At 33.0% G+C, this 18,475-nt stretch overlaps 3 protein-coding genes across 4 annotated transcripts; all 3 read right to left on the bottom strand.

Moving 5' to 3' along the window:
- Positions 1 to 3,210: 3,210 nt before the first annotated feature.
- On the bottom strand, positions 3,211 to 6,127 carry LOC100787395 (probable polyol transporter 6). Its single transcript, XM_003538799.3, has 2 exons — positions 5,856 to 6,127; positions 3,211 to 4,782 (listed from the first exon to the last, which is right to left on the bottom strand). The coding sequence occupies exons 1-2, from the start codon at positions 5,995 to 5,997 to the stop codon at positions 3,395 to 3,397; spliced, it is 1,530 nt and encodes a 509-aa protein (XP_003538847.1). The 5' UTR covers positions 5,998 to 6,127; the 3' UTR covers positions 3,211 to 3,394.
- Positions 6,128 to 11,473: 5,346 nt separating this feature from the next.
- Positions 11,474 to 13,695, bottom strand: LOC100813954 (probable polyol transporter 6). 2 transcript variants are annotated; one of them, XM_014763670.3, is made up of 2 exons: positions 13,470 to 13,695; positions 11,474 to 12,938 (listed from the first exon to the last, which is right to left on the bottom strand). In XM_014763670.3, the coding sequence occupies exons 1-2, from the start codon at positions 13,558 to 13,560 to the stop codon at positions 11,587 to 11,589; spliced, it is 1,443 nt and encodes a 480-aa protein (XP_014619156.1). In that variant the 5' UTR covers positions 13,561 to 13,695; the 3' UTR covers positions 11,474 to 11,586. The 2 variants fall into 2 exon arrangements, with proteins under 2 accessions (XP_014619156.1, XP_014619157.1); XM_014763671.2 differs by having other exon boundaries at positions 11,474 to 12,900; positions 13,470 to 13,625.
- A 2,137-nt stretch (positions 13,696 to 15,832) lies between these two features.
- Positions 15,833 to 17,860, bottom strand: LOC100786855 (probable polyol transporter 3). The gene is made up of 2 exons (XM_014763669.3): positions 17,544 to 17,860; positions 15,833 to 17,273 (listed from the first exon to the last, which is right to left on the bottom strand). Exons 1-2 carry the CDS (start codon positions 17,647 to 17,649, stop codon positions 15,961 to 15,963), a joined length of 1,419 nt encoding a protein of 472 aa, XP_014619155.1. The 5' UTR covers positions 17,650 to 17,860; the 3' UTR covers positions 15,833 to 15,960.
- Between the last annotated feature and the right edge of the window lie 615 nt (positions 17,861 to 18,475).

Below are 18,475 nucleotides of genomic sequence, written 5' to 3'. Positions count from 1 at the left end.
AAACTTCTCCCTCTTTCTTTCTGTCGCTCTAAAATTTCGGTTGCCTTTAAGAGTGATTTTGTAAGTCATATTTTTTCGGTTGCCTTTAAGAGTGACTTTGTAAGTCATATTTTTTCGGTTGTCTTTAAGAGTGACTTTGTAAGTCATATTTTTCGGTTGGTTTTAAGAGTGACTTTTTAAGTCACATTTTTCGGTTGCCTTTTAGAGTGACTTTTCAAGTCATACAAGAGGGTGTAATTCTAGAAAAGGTTCCCTCAATGCAATGGGAATCTTATACAGAGATCTGTGTTGTTTTATCCTGGGGACGTCGTGGTTGATAGTCTGCTTGTACAATTTTTGGCAGTGCCACGAAACGTCTTAAAGAAAGCGACATTGTTCGTGACTCAGCCAATAATTTTTTCGGTTTGCCATAAACTATTGTTACAACAGTAGTTGATAGATTCTCTAAGGGAGAACATTTTGGTGCATTACCACTGAAACATTCAGTGTACAAGGTGGCTATTTTATTCATTGATATGGTGTGAAAATTACATGGCTTCCCTTGCAGTCTTGTATCCAACAGAGACCCACTGTTAATAAGCAAGTTTTGGCAAGAGCTTTTTCGATTAAGTGGAACCAAACTAAGGATGTGCCTCGTATTACTCGAAAACTGACAGCCAAACCGAGGTCTTGAATAGAGTGTTTGAGCAATACCTTCGCTCTTTCATGCACAACAGACCCTCGTAGTGGTTCACCTTCCTTTCTCTAGCGGAATGATCATATAACACCATAATTCACTCTACCACTGGTTTATCGCCGTTTGAGGTCATCTACGGAAAACCACCCCATTCCATACCTCAGTACCTACAAGGAACTTTGCCGCTCGAAGCAACCAATTCTCTACTTGTGTCATGAACACAGCTCCACACCACACTGCAACGTCATTTGGCTAAGGCCCAAGACGCAATGAAGCAGGTTGCAAACTCCCACCATCGGGATGTTTCGTATTCGGTGGGCTATTGGGTCTACGTATGCCTTCGTCCTTATCGCCAAACATCACTCCGGTCATCTTATTCTAAGTTGCCCAAGCGATTATATGGCCCCTTCGGGATCCAGGAACTTGGCATCCCTGGTGCTTATCAACTCCAACTACCGGACTCCACCAGAATTCACCTGGTGTTTGATGTCTCCTTACTGAAGCCACATCACAGTTCATTCCCTGTGACTGTTGATACCATTTATCCCGCTAACTCTGACAACCACTCGGTGATTGAGCCTTTATCTATCCTAGATTGGAAATGGGACACCACTACTATACCCGCATCCAAGCTGGTGTTGGTCCAATGGCTAGGCTTACCACCAGAGGACACCACCTTGGAACATTGGGGCACTTTGTCCACAATCCACAACCTTGAGGGCAAGATTGTTTTTCCAGGAAAGGGTGTTGATAGCAATATAGGACAAACCCATAGCAGGCCCAAGAGAACATCAAAGAAACCCAATTACTTCCAAGGACTTCGTGTAGCAAGCCTCCAGCAGCTGAAGAATATTCCCTCAGTAATTGGTTATGACCAACTGCTGATAGTTTCCCCAATTCCCTTATGTTGTTGCTGAATTCCGTTTTGCTATATTCCTTGTGCTTATCTTCAAGTGCAGCTGTTACCTTTGAGTGACCGTACTCTCTTGCTGCTATAAATACCACTGATTATGAATAAAAGAGGCAGAGAGAAATTTCATTACAATTTTGTCTTTAGTATTTCAGTAGTGTAGACTATTAATGTCTATCAATGGCTTACGCAGGGCATGTTAAAAATTACTTTAATTTTTTCTCTACTATTCAAACCTTAACTTTGCAGGAAATATATCCAAAGCCAACTTCCTTATAGTGTGTGAGTGAGTGGGAACTCAATAATCAGCATAATTAACCAATTGTTTTTATGCGCTATATATATGAGATCAGTCTGGTATAAGAAGCTGATGAAATTTGCAACGTCAGAGTTTGACTAAGTTTTGTGGAAACTGAAAAGTTGGATCAAATACCACTGCCAATGCCAGCCATGCAAAGTTATAGAAATATGGAAATAGCCTACAGCAGGTTCCAGCAAGTGGACAAACACAAGCTGGACTTTAGTAGGCCACTTTTATCGACCAAATCGTTCAAAAATAGGATAATAAATAAGTCAAATAGAATTACGTGAGTGCATCAGTGCATGCGATCAGCGCGATAATCATTCTTATATAGCACTTGCTTTACTATTCTTATTTTGAATGAAATCCTAAAAAACTAGCAGCCGTATATTAGGATGATAAGATCATAAATGAGCTCGATCTTTATGAATAGTCAAATTTAGGTTGTAAATGTTAGATTATTTATGGTTTAATCACTTGTCTTTTTTGGTTACAAATCACATGTCTGATTTCTCTAATTTAGAATGCATGTGATTTTGATCCAACATGTTTTTCGAGCAAATTAAATCACTTTGGCCTATTCATTTATTTAAAACTCTCAAATTCTCGTTTTCTACTAAATAAATCCTTATAAATTGAATGATTAAATTATCTTCTATTCAAAACTCACTAACCAAAACATCAAATGCCCAAAAGAATCTCAAAATATTCTCTCTTCATACCCTAATCCATCTCACATCTTATAAAATCTGTCAAATTTTAATTTTATATATATATATATATAGAGAGAGAGAGAGAGAGAGAGAGAGAGAGAGAGAGAGAGAGAGAGAGAGAGTTCTTACTAAATTTCTCCTATTATAAATTTCATCCCAAATCCATTATAAATCTTCAAATCCATAGTGAAGTATGCAAGGCATGAAACTATAGTATGCATATAAATTATCTTATTTTAGAAAACGAAAATGAAAATTTATAATATATAAATTTAAATAATTGAGATTAAGGTAAAATTTTAGATTGAGGTATTCTACTTATAAATTTACATTTTAAATACCTATATAAAAAATATGATTAACGTTAGTCAATCTTTATATGAGATGCTACGATAAAAAAATAATCACTTTCAGAATAATATACTTATATTATTTTAATTTAATATATAGAGGTAGTTTTGAACTTTTATATAATTACTTTGACAAGAAATATAAAAATAATTTAAGAAAGGTTTTAAAACTGATTAATGTGACAGTACAGGTATTTAATATTTGGAGAAAAAATTAACATACAAAATTGCTCTTCAAATGTAAAAGACGCGCATTCATCTTATAAAATACTTCCTTTTAAGATTAAGAAATCTTATTTATCATGGTGTGGATTATTATAATAAGAGCAAAGTTAGGAAAAACTTGGCTTTATGGAGGAATCAACAAGGATACAGGTTTCCACCGATGCAACTTCAATATATCTTTCAGCAACTGCATCACATTGCGATTATGGACTAGATTCACTAGTGTTGCTCTCTGGCTTCGTCATTTTGTACCTTCGATTTGGAATTTTCCCCAAAGATACTCTCCATATCTTCTAATGATCTTCCTTTAGTCTCAGGCAAAAAGTAGTAGAAACACCAAGCCAAAGCATTAATAGCTGTAAACAGAAAGAAAATCCCACCCATTGTTATCTTTTTATAGATCGAAATGAAACTTGTGACCACTGCCAAATTCGTAGTTCTGTTCACAGCCACGCATATGCCAATTCCTTGTGCCCTCAATCTCAAAGGAAATATCTCAGTGCTATAAACCCATGTCACAGGCCCAATTCCAATAGCCATAAAAGCCACATAAACGTAGGTAGCAATTATGGCAATGCTTGTTGTCCACAATAATTTCTCAGTGGAACTTTCCACTGTGGTCATGCAAACACCTAACCCTAACAGTGCCACAACCATTCCTCCTGAACTAACCAGAAAGAGAATCCTCCTCCCAACTCTGTCCAACAAAAATGTTGCAACTAATGTTGACACAGTTTTGCTGATTCCCATGCCAACAGTGACTAGCATGAGCTTGCTCTTGTCACTGATTCCTGTTCTCTCAAACACCCTTGGGCTATATACCAAAATACCCTCGATTCCACTACTCTGCTGGAACACATGAACCCCAATGGCGGCAATTAGTATCCTACGCACAGGTGGGGAAGGTTTACAAAACAGTTCCTTAAGAGCTCCTGCACCACTGCGAGTTTCCCTTGGAACCTGAACAATGTCTAGGGTGCAGTTTTCAACAATGCCAACAGAAACTTCTATTTCATTCAAGCGTTGTTTAGCTTCTTCGTTTGTATTAGAGACTAATAAAAGCACTTTCCTGGCCTCAGCTATACGTCCTTGCATCACTAACCACCTTGGAGACTCTACCGAATTCAACATGAGAATGACTAGAATGAGGGAAGGAATTGCTGGAAGAGCAACCATTATTCTCCATCCAAGTTTCAGGGGCAATTTTTCAAACAAGTAGTTTGAGACATAGCCAAGCAAGAACCCCAAGTTGATGCAAAGGTCTGGGAGAGAGGTGAGAAAGCCTCTCTTGGAAGGAGATGAAATCTCTGTGCTGTAAACTGGTACTATGATCAATGCAAAACCCACACCAATTCCAACAATGCATCTTCCAATGATTAAGATTGAGTAGGATGGGCCATAGCCCATTAGAATGGAGCCCAACAAGAAGATGAGTGAGGCTAGAATGACGGTGTAGCGGCGACCTATATAATCAGATGTTCTTCCTGCAGCCATGGCTCCTGATACTGCGAACACGTCTAAGATGCCTGCTAGGAGCTGCACTTGTAGGTCACTGATTTGAAGATCTTCCTTTATGAATATCAGTGCTCCAGCCATCACTCCCATAACTGAAGAATTTAATATTGATTAGCATAATTAATTTTGTCTGATCAATGAAAAAATTGTACAAATTTTTTATTTTAATAATTAATGTGAGTTAATATTATAAGAGAATTATATTGGTTAATTAATGAATTTTGTTTTATGTGATCAAATTAAGTGAATCTATTAGATTTTTAAATAAGATGATATAGACTGAAATAAAATGAATAAATGTTAATATTAATCTATTGAAAGATATGAAAACCTGTTATATATATTAACACATTATAAGAAAATTACGATTTTCAATATATCAAGATGTCATACATAATTTTTCTTTTATAACTAGGAAGGTTCTATTGAAGAATAAATAATTTTTGTTTGAGAAAGAACTATAATATTATTGTTCATATTCGTGATGAATAACCACAAAAGTCTTTCAATAATTATCAAAAAATATATTTAGATAAAGAATTAATTATGAATTTAAATATTTTATCTAATCCTTTATAATATCATATTGTAGATGTAATGTTTTTAATAAATTGTCCTATGACATGTGCCCGTGAATGTAACTTCAACATAGAAAATAAAAATAAAGAATAAAGATTAAAGATTAAACTCTAACAAAAACTACAAGGAAACCGTTCTACATAGTACATAGTGTAGGGTGATTATCTAGGGCTCCCAATCATATACTGCCTTTTTAAATAAATAAATAAATAAATGATTATCCTAGGATTCCAGGGACACGCTTTGATATATAGGGCCTGAGGCTAATCAATAAGGGACTTACTTCCTTGCCAAGGCTTGGAATTTTTCTAACAGATGAAAGATAGCTAGAGAGTTTGCAAAGAAACAAAGGGGTTCAAAGACTCTCAATTAAGATCGTTTCTTTTGTTTTGGATAACAAATTAAGAAAAGAAAAGTAGTTTTGAGTCAAAATTAATTGAAATTAATTTACTCTAATTACCAAACATCGTAATTTTGAGTCAAATCAAGTTTGACATGGTCGATCTACTATGGTTTCACCACCAAACCAAATTAACCTGCACTATATATAAGCAAAGACAAGGTACTAGAACAGAAAACCACTCACCGTAACCAAATATGGCAGATATAATCGAGGCAGTCATCACACAAGCACAAGCATACTTGTTAAATAGTCTTCGATGACTGTTAACTGAATAATTTTCTTTGGGTACTTGGTAAGGTTTGTTATTATCATCTTCCGTAGACATTCTTCAATCTTGCTAGAGTAATTAATCTGACAAGATTTCAAAAGTGAGAACTCTTATACTGAATTAACTCTAATTTGGCAAAAGTTGAGGATGCATGAAGTTGTTTTTTTGTTATTTATTTAAGAAAGCATATGTTATTTTGCTATATATAAGAAATTAATATCATCTCTGATCTCATTCTAAGAATTCTTATTGTATATTATTATTATTTAAATAAAAGACTTTCTCCTTAATCCTTAATTTATTTATTTATTTTGGTGAATAACTTGTCTATTTATGAAACACTATTACTTAATTAATGTTATATAGTAGTGATTTTGGTAGGAAAAATTGGTAGGTCATTATGGCGCATGTGATATCTATGCCACAATTATGTTATAGTCATGCGGGATGCATGACGAGATTGAGGTCAGTGAGTCAACCTAAAAGGGGGGGAGTTGTGCAATGGATATTGGTTCTTGTTGTTCAATGCAACCATATATAAAAGTAATAGTTTATGTATGCATTCCTTCTAGCACAAATATATTGACGACCTCAAGTTCGTTGCACATAATTAGGCACAAAAATATTGTCTACTTCGACTTGATAAGGTCGATACTGATAATTATCACAATTTTATTACACAATTAGCATAATTTTATCATTTAAAAGATATTTCGATAGATTAAAATCAAAGAATCAACCTGACAAGGTTGGTACTGATAAGTCAATCCTATTACAGGTCAGTCAACAGGAAGTTCTACTATGAAATCCAGTCTTATTATTCAATGCAATCTCATAAAAACAATAGTTTACCTATAAGTATAGCAAAAAGGACAATTAAGTCAATATAGTCCGAGCACCTTATAGGTCATTGTAATTTGACTCTTGCAAGCTTTATGAAACACTAGCTCTAGAAATGACTCTTCAGCGTATAAGTATAGACACCATTCTTAATTTCTTATCAAATTAACATCTTGAAAAAAAAATCGTATACCGACAAAAAAATAATACCAAGAATTAGGCTTCTTTCTGTTAGATATATTTAATGTTAAAATGAGCTAATGATTCCATACACCAATTGATAAATCATTAACGGAAGGTTTATTGATTTTATATATGCTACGTCGAGGCTGTTTATAATGGGTTTGAATATTATAACTAGCGTACCCCATTGCCCAGAGGTTCTTCGCTATGCGAAGGTATGAGGGAAGGATATTGTATGCGGTCTTACCCTTAAATATTATAAATAAATCAAAAGTAAAATAAAAGATTTCACTAAAAATATCCAGTCATGTTTATAAAACTGATGATAAATCTAAAAAATAAAAAATAAAAGTTTTAGACAAAAATCATATTAATAGAATTGAAAGTACTTTAATAACTACCATTTAATTTTTCTGTTAGTATTTATTATTCTATTAGGTGAAACTTACTATACCGCTTTATTATCAATTAAATTTGTGAACTATTGTAAATTAACTTTTAATGTTTGAGTTTGATTCTTACACACACAAAAATATTAAAAGATTATTATATTATTCTTATTTAATTTCTGTCCCCAGTTATCGTAAAAAAAATCCACACTGCCATATCCAAAAAATATTGTACTAGCAATTAATTAAAAACAATAAATATAACTTTTAAAATAGACATAATAATGGGACGGAGTGAGGACGGGTATTATCTCTTCATTCTCCAATCTTGACTCCCAAACATATTTTTGTATTTATCCCTCATACTTGACAGGTTGAGATTTGTTATCCCGTTCTTGTCCCGTTCAAATTTGTAAAATAAGTTTTTTTTTAAAAAAAATTATATTAAAAATATAATTTTAGAATAAATAAATTAATTGTTACACATTTATTTTTAATTACTTGTATATTAATAAATTAATTGTATCACTTTTGTTTACAAAAATTGTCAAGAAAAAAAATTAAGTGGCTAGTGACATCCACGTTCCTCACCCCAATCCCGATCTCAAACAAAAAAGTCGGATAATCCTTGAACTCGTACTTAGTTAACTCAGATGTTTCTTATTAAAATTGAGACGATTTGAACGAATACCCACAAATACGAGTTTAGTTGTCATGCCTAAAAATAATTATTATGAAATTTATCATAAATTATAATTTAATTACAATTGAACAAACCGTGTAAAATCTCTTTAAATGAAATTTTTTTTATACATTCTTTAAAAGACAGTACATATATTTTATCTTCATTTAAATAAAATAGAATCAATTACAGCAAGTGCATGTCTTTGAAACGAAATAGAAATCTTTGTTTTAAATGTTTTATTTAATTTTTTTGTTACAATAGTGGTTATATCCACCTCCAATATAATTGTCTCCAATGATAATGCATGTGATCTAAAAATTTTTTTTTTTTTAAAAAAGAAAGGCTAACTATGAATAAAAGAGACATCCATTACATCCGCTACCAGCAAGTATTGCATTATGCATATGGCTTTAGTAACTAATCAAGTGATTGGATATAAATAATTATTGAAATTAAAGTTGAATAATTTGGATATTTTTTTAATTTAGTCTCAGATGAAAAATGAAAATAATTTTTAATTAAATTTTATTTACTTTTGAATCGAACTCTAAATTAGTAAGATTATTTTCTTGAAAGGATGAAAATGAAGATTCTATTTCGCATAAGAGTGGTCCATGGTACCGATCGTTTATTAATTTATATATTATTTTCTTTAAGCAAGCAATTGTTGCTTCATTCTCTGAGACGTTGCATTTTATGAGAAATATATTATTATCATCATTAAAAGGCAGCCTCTTTTAATGCTAGTTGTTTATAAAACTTTATAGAAATAACTCTTTCCGGTTTAAAGGATGGAAATTTGTAGGGATATATTTCATAGTTTTATTGGAGAACTATAGAACCATAAGGTTTAAGAAAATAAATAAAAAATAAAAATCTTTGAGGTGATTAGAAAGGTAATTAAAGAGTCTCTATTCTAGCAATTCGTTTAGGTCGTAAAAGTTTTTAATTTACTTATTTGTATATAAATTGGTAACTCATTTTTTTCTGCTTAAATGCACTTTTAGTTCTTTTAATTTGTTTTATTATATTTAGTTTGATTTCTTATATTTAAAAGGTTTGATTTTGTCCTTAATATTTTTGGTGAGTCAAAATGATCTTTTCAAAATAATGACTTTTTTATTTTTTGATATAATTTTTTTTAAAAAAATAACCATTTCAAAACATGAAATTTACTCCATTACATTTTCATGAAAACTTTAGAATCCAACAACCCAAAAATCTGAAATAGCCACCGAATCTTGCGAATGAAAAGCTTCAGTCACAAAAATCATTGTTTTGCGAGCGATTAATATCAAATATGGTCAATATTTGAAATTGGCAACGCGCTTAGCGACTGATTTAATTGGCAGAGGAGTGTCGATCTCTTAACCGTCTTAAAGTGACACTAATTTTATACATATTCATGATCAGAGACAGATATTGCGACTGAATATAAAATTTTACTTTCTAACAATTTATATCGGTCGCTAAAATGTATTAAAAGTGCCATACAGTGACCGAATCATTCTCAGTTGCCGAAATGTGTTAAGAGTGTGTTTGAATGGAGGAATTTAAAATTCTAAGAAATTTTAAATTCTAAGAATTTCAAATATTTTAATTGAAATTCTTTTATTTTTAAAATTTTATGTTTGGATAAAAAAAGTTAAAATTATGAGGATGAAAAAAAATAAATGAAAAAAAAATATATGATTAGTGTGCTAGTTATACGTGTTCCTTTACGCTCAGACCTGATCGATATTCCACAATCTCATACGGTATTTTTGAAGAAGACTTCAAGAAGAGAATTTCAATTTCTCACCTTTTAGAAGGAAATTGAAATTTTAGATTTTTAATTGTTTAAAATTTTGTTTTAAAATTCCAAAATTTTAAATTTTTCACAAAAATATATCCAAACAATGAATTATAAATTACAGAAATTTAAATTCTCTGATAAATTACTTTCCTCACTTAAAATTTTCTATCCAAACATATTCTAAAAGTATTATTTGCATGTTGGTTTAATTGATTCAGTGTACAATGGTAAATATTATTGCTGGAGGGAGGTTGTTTGTTGCTGTTAGCGTATTAAGTTTTGAATATGGTATAGCGGCTATTCAGTCACAGATATTTAAGGAAATTAATTATTTATTTTCATGGGGGTGTAATGTATTGGTTATTATATTTTTGGCCTTTGTTTAATGTGAAAAGTTGGATGACGTTAAACATGTAAAGGGGTAGTCTCTGTGCAATTATGTGCTCCATTTTGGTTATTATGGACACATCTTGTGTTCCATCTTGACTAGTTTAATAAAAAAATTAATTGGATTTAACATTGATTTCTTCTTCATATTATATATTAATTGAGATTATTATTGTTGGATAAATTGTTCGGCGGCATAATCCAAATAAACACAAATTAAGCACTATATATGGTGAATCCTAGCCAACAAAGCTAGCTCGAACTGATGTGGCAAAGTGGGAAATTCAGTGATGGCCACCCGTAAGAACTTTGATGTTCAAGTCAATGAGAATATGAGACGAATGTAAAAATAAGGTTAGATATATACCTAATGAGCGAGACACCCTTATATAGTAGTGATTTTGGTAGGAAAAAATTGTTAGGTCACTATGGCGCATGTGATATCTTTGCCACAATTATGATATAGTTAGGCGGGATGCATGACGAGATTGAAGTCAATGAGTCGACCTAAAAAGGTCAGTGTTGGTAAGTCAACCCTAATACAAGCTAGCAAGGGGGGAGTTGTGCAATGGATATTGGGTCTTGTTGTTCAATGCAACCATAAAAGTAATAGTTTATGTAGGCATTCCTTCTAGCACAAATATATTGACAACCTCAAGTTCGTTGCACATAATTAGGCACAAAAATATTGTCTACTTCGACTTGATAAGGTCGGTACTGATAATTAGTACGATTTTATTACACAATTAACACGATTTTATCATTAAAAGATATCTAGATAGATTAAAATCAAAGAATCAACCTAACAAGGTCGATACTGATAAGTCAATTCTATTACAAGTCAATCTCGATCATAAAAACAATAGTTTACCTATAAGTATAGAAAAAAGGACAATTAAGTCAATATAGTCAGAGCACCTTATTGGTCATTGTAATTTGACTCTTGCAAGCTTTTTAGTTACAATATTGCATTTACTCATTATCATGTTATGTCAAGTTTGTCGCGCCGCCTAATTTTGTTAAATAATGGAGGGAAACAATAACGAAGGAACCAAATTGTAAATAGGAGAAAACTAGAGGAGACTCAAACTGAGCAATTAGAACATGAGAGATTATCACACAATTGCAATACTTAAAAAGAGCTAAAACTGCAATTAAGGAAAGGAAAATGCTTAAAAATTATATATCCTTCATATATGAGACTTTTTTTAGTGTGTGTGTGATAGTCTGAGACTTAATTAACAATAACCATTGTTTATTGAACGAATGCTCCATATATGTTTTTCATTTATAATTAATATATATAGTTAGCCATAAAAGCTAGAGATCGTTGCATGCACACATGCAGCAGGCTTCATCTGTATCTCTTAATTAGAATTTCTTTCAAAGATAGTCTCCATATCTTCTAATGATATCCCTTTAGTTTCAGGCAAAAAGTAATAGAACACCAAAGCCACAGCATTGATAGCAGCAAACATGAAGAAAATCCCACCCATCGTTATCGCTTTATAAGTCGAAATGAAACTTGTAACCACTGCCACGGTCATCATTCTGTTCACAATCACACAGACACTGAGGCCTTGAGCTCTGAACCTAAGGGGAAATATCTCAGAGCTATAAACCCATGTCACGGGTCCTATTCCAATAGACATAGAAGCCACAAAGATGTAGGTAAGAATAACGGTAAGGCATGACGCCCAAAGTAGCTTTTCTATGGATTTCTCCACTATGGTCAAGCAAATACCTAACCCCAACATGGTCACAGTCACACCTACTGCACTAACCAGCAAGAGAATCCTCCTTCCAAATCTATCAGACAAGAATATTGATATGAATGCAAACACAACTTTGCTGATTCCTATGCCAACAGTGGCTAGCATGAGCGTGCTCTTGTCAGTGATTCCTGTTCTCTCAAACACCCTTGGACTATATAACAAAATAGCAGCACTTCCACCAATCCGCAGGAACAAATGAAGTCCAACAGCTGTAATAAATATCCTACGCACAGGAGGTGAAGATTTACAAAACAACTCCTTCAAAGCTCCTTTACCGCTACTGGTTTTCTGTGGAACCTGAGCAATGTCTAGGGTGCAGTTTTCATCAATTCCAACAACACATTTTATTTGCCTCAACCTTTGTTCAGCTTCTTCCTTTGTAGTAGAGATTAGTAAAAGCACTTTCAAAGCATCACCTACACGTCCTTGCATGACTAACCACCTTGGAGACTCTACCAATTTCAGCATGAGAATGATTAGGCAAAGTGAAGGGATTGCAGGAACAGCCACCATCATCCGCCATCCAAGTTTATGAGGCAATTTTTCGAAGAAATAGTTTGACATGTAGCCAAGCAAGAATCCTGTGTTGACGGAAAGTGTTGGGAGAGAGGTGAAAAAGCCTCTGGAAGAAGGAGGTGAAATCTCTGTACTGTAGAGTGGTGCTACTACCATTGCAAAACTCACACCAACTCCAACAATGCAGTTTCCAATCATTAAGATTGGATAGGATGGGCCGTAGCCCATTAGAATTGAGCCCAATAAGAAGGCGATGGAAGCGAGAGTGATGGTGTAGCAGCGACCTATGTAATCAGATGTTCTTCCTGCAACCAAGCTACCTGGTAGGGCACACAAATGTGACGCGCCTACTAAGAGTTGTATTTGTAGGTCATTGATTTGGAGATCTTCCTGTATGAATATCAATGCTCCACTCATCACTCCTGTGACTAATTAAAGATAATATCGTTTATTAGTTAGCTAGCTGATTTTAATTTGTCTGGTTAAATAACAATCGCAAACAATTCTATTAATCCACATAACTTTTTGTATTGGTTGTATAAATTTTGTAACTTTCTTACATCCATTATTTTTTCTTGCGTATATGTTTACCCCAATTTATATCTTGCCAAAACTGATTTTGAATTAAATTTAATGAGTTGTTTTTAGATAAAATGCATTTTTGATATCACATGTTAAATTTAATATTAACTAATTGATACTGTATATGAAATTATATATAATTAATTTATTCTGTCACTTATGTTCCTGCAAAATATTTTCCAAAATCAAAGTCACAACAAATGTACAAAAACAGTTTTGTTAGTGATTAGATAGAATCGCGGATACCCGCTAGAATTGACTTGGTGGCCATGGGAGTTTGAGTAGTTTAGGAAAGTTTTTAGGTCTAAATTCCATAGCCGTGGTTTTGAAAACAAAGATAGAAACGTTAATATTTGAGATAAAGTATGTACACTCACCATAACCAAACATAGCAGAGACAATAGAAGCTGCTAACACAGTGGCACAGGTATACTTGTTGAGCCTTCTATGGCATCCCCCGTTTTCCATGATGTGTTTGGCCGTCTGCGTTTTTATTTGCGGAAGATATTTTTAATTTTTATCTAAAAGTGTTCAAAAGCTAGTGATAATCTTTGCGTAGACTCTAACACGCACAAGTTTATAAGAGTTCATGCACGACCGAATTAAGGCCAAAACAGTCCAGCTTTAGGCCCAAAAAAAAAAAGTTTCAAATTTTTTTTTTGTATTAATATACCTCAAAAAAAAATTATTGTAAAATTATATTTAAAAATAAATTTTAATAAAAAAAATTTAGTACTAATATACCTCAAAATAAATTTATTTTAGACCTTTCAAATCCTAGTTCATGACACCAATCATTGATTAATTTATATATTATTTTCTTCAACAAGCAATTGTTGCTTCATTTCCTGAGACGTTGCATTTTATATTATTTTCTTCAACAAGCAATTGTTGCTTCATTTCCTGAGACGTTGCATTTTATGAGAAATGCCAGCATGTTATCATCATTGTAAAAGGCCTCCTCTATAACGCAAGTTGTTTATAAAACTTAATTGAAATAATCCTTCGAGGTGATAGAAGGTAATAAGAAAATCTATCCTTGCAATTTGTATAGGTTGTAAAAGTATTATTCTATTATTTTTAAAGATTTAATTACTCTTTCAATTTCTATTGTTACAACAACTTTCTCTTCTAATTTTCATAATTTAAAATATACCATTTTAGTCACTTATAACTTATAATTTGTTAACCCTTTTGATCTTATTTGTCAAGTTTTGACTAACACTATTTGAAGAAACATAAAATGTTAAGAAAAATCCATAAGCGAGTTGAAGTTCAACTGAAGTGCGATGGATCGGAGAGGTTCGGGACGAAGCCACTACACGTACATTTTGTTATTCTCGAGTCTGTCACCAACTTCTACATGCATAGCGTTTGATTATATGATGCAACCTCCTTCCTCATTGTCGCTCCTCACACGTATGAGACTTGCAGTGTCGTCACCACGTTGAACTATATAAGTTGATGGAACCAGAGGGATAATAGTTGTGGCTGAGTGATAGCAATACAGAGAGGGCTGATACCAGACCAAGCAGGAACATCAAGAGGCCCAATTATCTTTGTGATTACATATGAGGGGACAGCACTAGGATAAGGACAAGGACAAGAATATTTCTAGATTTCCTTAACCAATTCTGTTCTTACAATTCAGCGCACTCACAGTGGGACACCAGGCACCGTTTAGCTAGTGCTGCTTATAAATATGTATCCAGAAATGAAATGAATATATGAGAAATTTCCACTATAAATTTTCCTTTATTATTTCTGCTTAGGATTAGAATCGTAGTTCCTAACACTGAGATTGTTGCAAATAAAGTGTGTAACTGTGAGTTGTTGGTCGGTGTTAGTCGAAACTTCACCGTCCAAAAGATAATTAAATATTTTTATATAAATTGGTATATATTCTTTTATCAAGGAAGGAACTATTGAAAGCTGTATTAAGCTAGGAATTGAAAATAAATTTAATATAAATGAAGTACATTTCTTAATACGTGTACTAGCTTCCAAAGTACATAAAAAATCCTTCTTTTATCTTTTAACGTTTCACAATTGATAATAGAAGTTCAAAATTTTACATTTTATTTTTTGTTACAAAAACTAATTTGGTGATGCCAAGAAATTACAGTGAAGACAAACATTCTTGAAACTTGTTTAGAATATATAATAAATTAATGTGTAACTCCTTTAGTAGTTTCAAATCAACACAAATACAAAAAAATAAAATACTTAAACTCCCAATGCAGCCTACAATAAAAATCTTGTTCAGTTAATTTAGAAGGCAACAAGACGTTTATTTTTTCTCTTCAAATTTTGCCAATTTATAACAGTGGTCGGTGGGAAGCACAACGCAGGAAGCAATCCACAGAAAGTGTTCTTCTTATGTTCGATGACGGCGGGAAGATATAGTGGGTTTAAAAATTACAAACGATTAAGAATTAATTAGTAATAAATGTCTCTTTTAATAAAATATTAAATAAAAATAAAATTTACAAAAAGATGTTTAAATTTTAATTTTTAAAAAAATAAAAAAGTAAATTGAATTATCTGATATGATAATATAAATCACACAACATTAAATAATTACTTAATAAATAAGTCATATTGATATAATTTATTTTTAAGTTATACCGAAATAACAACGACTAGATCAAACATTATCTCGTTCATGTGATTCGTTTGGATGTTTATTTTCTTGATTTTTTTTATGTCACTTTACAAAAACAAAAACAGGAAAAAAATCTCACAAGAAGATAATATTATTTTAATTATATGTATCAATTTTGGAGCACGTGAAATTCTATTTATTGCTTCCAGGCTTCATTTGTATCTCCAACTTGGAATTTTTCCCAAAGATTGTCTCCATATCTTCTAAGATCTTCCTTTAGTTTCAGGCAACGTATAGTAGTACCACAAAGCCAAAGCATTGATAGCAGCAAACAGAATGAAAACCCCACCCATTGTTATGGCTTTATCAACTGAAATGAAACTTGTAACCACTATCACATTCGTGATTCTGTTCACGGCCACAGAGACACCAAGGCCTTGCGCCCTAAACCTTAAAGGAAAAATCTCTGTACTATAAACCCATGTCACTGGCCCAATTCCAATTGTCATAAAAGCCACAACGAGGTAGGTTACAATAATGGTAAAGCTTATTGCCCACACTACTTTTTCAGTGGATCGCTCCACTATGGTCAAGCAAACACCCAACCCTAACAAGGTCACAACCATGCCTCCTGCACTAACCAGAAAGAGAATCCTCCTCCCAACTCTATCCATTAAAAATATTGATATGAATGCGAATATAACTTTGCTGACTCCAATGCCAACAGTGGCTAGCATGAGCTTGCTCTTGTCACTGATTCCTGTTCTCTCAAAGATTCTTGGACCATATAACAAAATAGCCCCTATTCCACCAATCTGAAGGAATACATGAACTCCAATAGCTGAAATCAGTATCCTGCGCACTGGTGGTGAAGATTTACAAAACAGTTCCTTCAAAGCTCCTGCACCACTGCGAGTTTTCTTTGGAACTTGAACAATGCCTAGGGTGCAGTTTTCATCAATTCCAACAACACCTTTTATTTCCTTTAGGCGTTGTTCAGCTTCTTCCTTTGTATTGGAAACTAGTAAAAGCACTTTCCTAGCCTCACCTACACGCCCTTGCATGACTAACCACCTTGGAGACTCCACCAACTTCAACATGAGAATGATTAGGCAAAGTGAAGGAATAGCAGGAACACCCACCATCATCCTCCACCCAAGTTTAAGAGACAATTTTTCAAAGAAGTAGTTTGAGACATAGCCAAGAAGGAGTCCTATGTTGATGGAAAGTTCTGGGAGAGAAGTGAGAAAGCCTCTGTAGGAAGGAGGTGAAATCTCTGCACTGTAAACTGGTGCGATGATGAGTGCAAAACCCACGGAAACTCCAAGAATGCAATTTCCAATCATTAAGATTAGATAGAATGGACCCCAGGCCATTAGAATGGAGCCCAACGAGAAGATGGTGGATGCTAGAATGATGGTGTAGCGTCGACCTTTGTAATCAGATGTTCTTCCTGCAGCCATGCATCCCGGTAGTGCGCACAAGTGTAACATGCCTGCAAGTAGCTGCACTTGCAAGTCACTGATTTGAAGATCTTCCTTTATGAATACTAGGGCTCCAGACATCACTCCAACAACTAGAGAATAATCAATGTTGATTATTAATTAGCCGATTATATCTAGTTATTGAAAATATTAATATTGCAAGCAAACTACTCATCATTACATCATTCATATCTTCTATAATCTAGTTATTGAAAAGTAAAGTATATAATATATACATTTTTATAATCTGTTAAACAATTCTTAAAATCTACTCTTTATCCCACCATTTTTTTTATATCCATATTCTTTCTTTATATCTTTTCTCTTTCCATAACCAAATGAAATAAGTACAACTCACTCACCATAACCAAATACAGCGGAGATAATAGAGGCAGCCATCACTGAGGAACAGGCATACTTGTTAAGACTTCCATGACTGTTTTCATTTTCACCAATACCGTTTTCCATGGATAGTTGGCAGAGTGCGCGTTTGTTTCTTTATCCGCAGACAATTTTAAATTTTGATTTGAAAAGTTCACAGGTTATAACCTTCACACGTAGAGACTTTAATTTTACTGGAAAACTGCATGTGAAGTCTATGACGCCAATCATTTATTATTAATTTTCTTTAAGCAAATGTTGCTTCATTCTCTTAAATGTTACTTCTGTGAGAAATTTCATTATTTACTATTATAAAAGGGTGAGTCTTTAATCCTTGTTATTTATAAAATTTCTTATAAATGACTCTTCAATGTAATTAGTATAGAGTATATATTTTTCTATTACGAAATTAGTTAATTGCTATCATTCATTTAAATAAGGTTATAGCCAAATCACGTTTAGATTGGTCAATTTATTGAGTTGTGATATATTCATAAAATATAAAGTTAAATCGGTTTTGTATATATATAAAAATAATTGTTCAATTAGTTATTGACAGGAGGTGAAGGAATTTGCGAAACTGTAATGGTACGGTTAAAGTTAATAAGAAATTTACGTAGAGTAATAAAATTTGAGAATAAGAAGATAGCTGGCCTATCGTGGGATCGAAGTGTTAATATTTGTAAATGAGGGTTTCGGCCAGTGGGTAAAGGCAGTTTGACCTTAAATTAATCAATGGTTAATGGCAGTGTCTTCTATGATACATGATGTGATCGAATATTTAAAGTGTTTTTTTTTTTGTTCAATAGTCTGGAATCCTTTGAGTTGTTGGATTAGAGATTAATTTCGTTTTTAAATTATCTTGAACATCATTTACACACAATCATTAATTTAAGAGAATTTTATACATGAT

The sequence above is a fragment of the Glycine max genome, chromosome 11, assembly GCF_000004515.6.
Source record: "Glycine max cultivar Williams 82 chromosome 11, Glycine_max_v4.0, whole genome shotgun sequence".
Lineage (NCBI taxonomy): Eukaryota > Viridiplantae > Streptophyta > Magnoliopsida > Fabales > Fabaceae > Glycine > Glycine max.
The sequence above is the reverse complement of the archived record's forward strand: the minus strand, read 5'-3'. Positions and strand labels throughout refer to the sequence as shown.

What these genes read in the sequence shown, in the direction of transcription:
- LOC100786855 (XM_014763669.3), bottom strand. Translation starts at nt 17,649, where the DNA reads ATGGAAAACGGTATTGGTGAAAATGAAAACAGTCATGGAAGTCTTAAC. An exon ending in CTCCGCTGTATTTGGTTATG is followed by an intron (nt 17,274 to 17,543) that starts GTGAGTGAGTTG and finishes ATTATTCTCTAG; the next exon opens with TTGTTGGAGTGATGTCTGGA.
- LOC100813954 (XM_014763670.3), bottom strand. Translation starts at nt 13,560, where the DNA reads ATGGAAAACGGGGGATGCCATAGAAGGCTCAACAAGTATACCTGTGCC. An exon ending in CTCTGCTATGTTTGGTTATG is followed by an intron (nt 12,939 to 13,469) that starts GTGAGTGTACAT and finishes ATCTTTAATTAG; the next exon opens with TCACAGGAGTGATGAGTGGA.
- LOC100787395 (XM_003538799.3), bottom strand. Translation starts at nt 5,997, where the DNA reads ATGTCTACGGAAGATGATAATAACAAACCTTACCAAGTACCCAAAGAA. An exon ending in ATCTGCCATATTTGGTTACG is followed by an intron (nt 4,783 to 5,855) that starts GTGAGTGGTTTT and finishes TAAATTCTTCAG; the next exon opens with TTATGGGAGTGATGGCTGGA.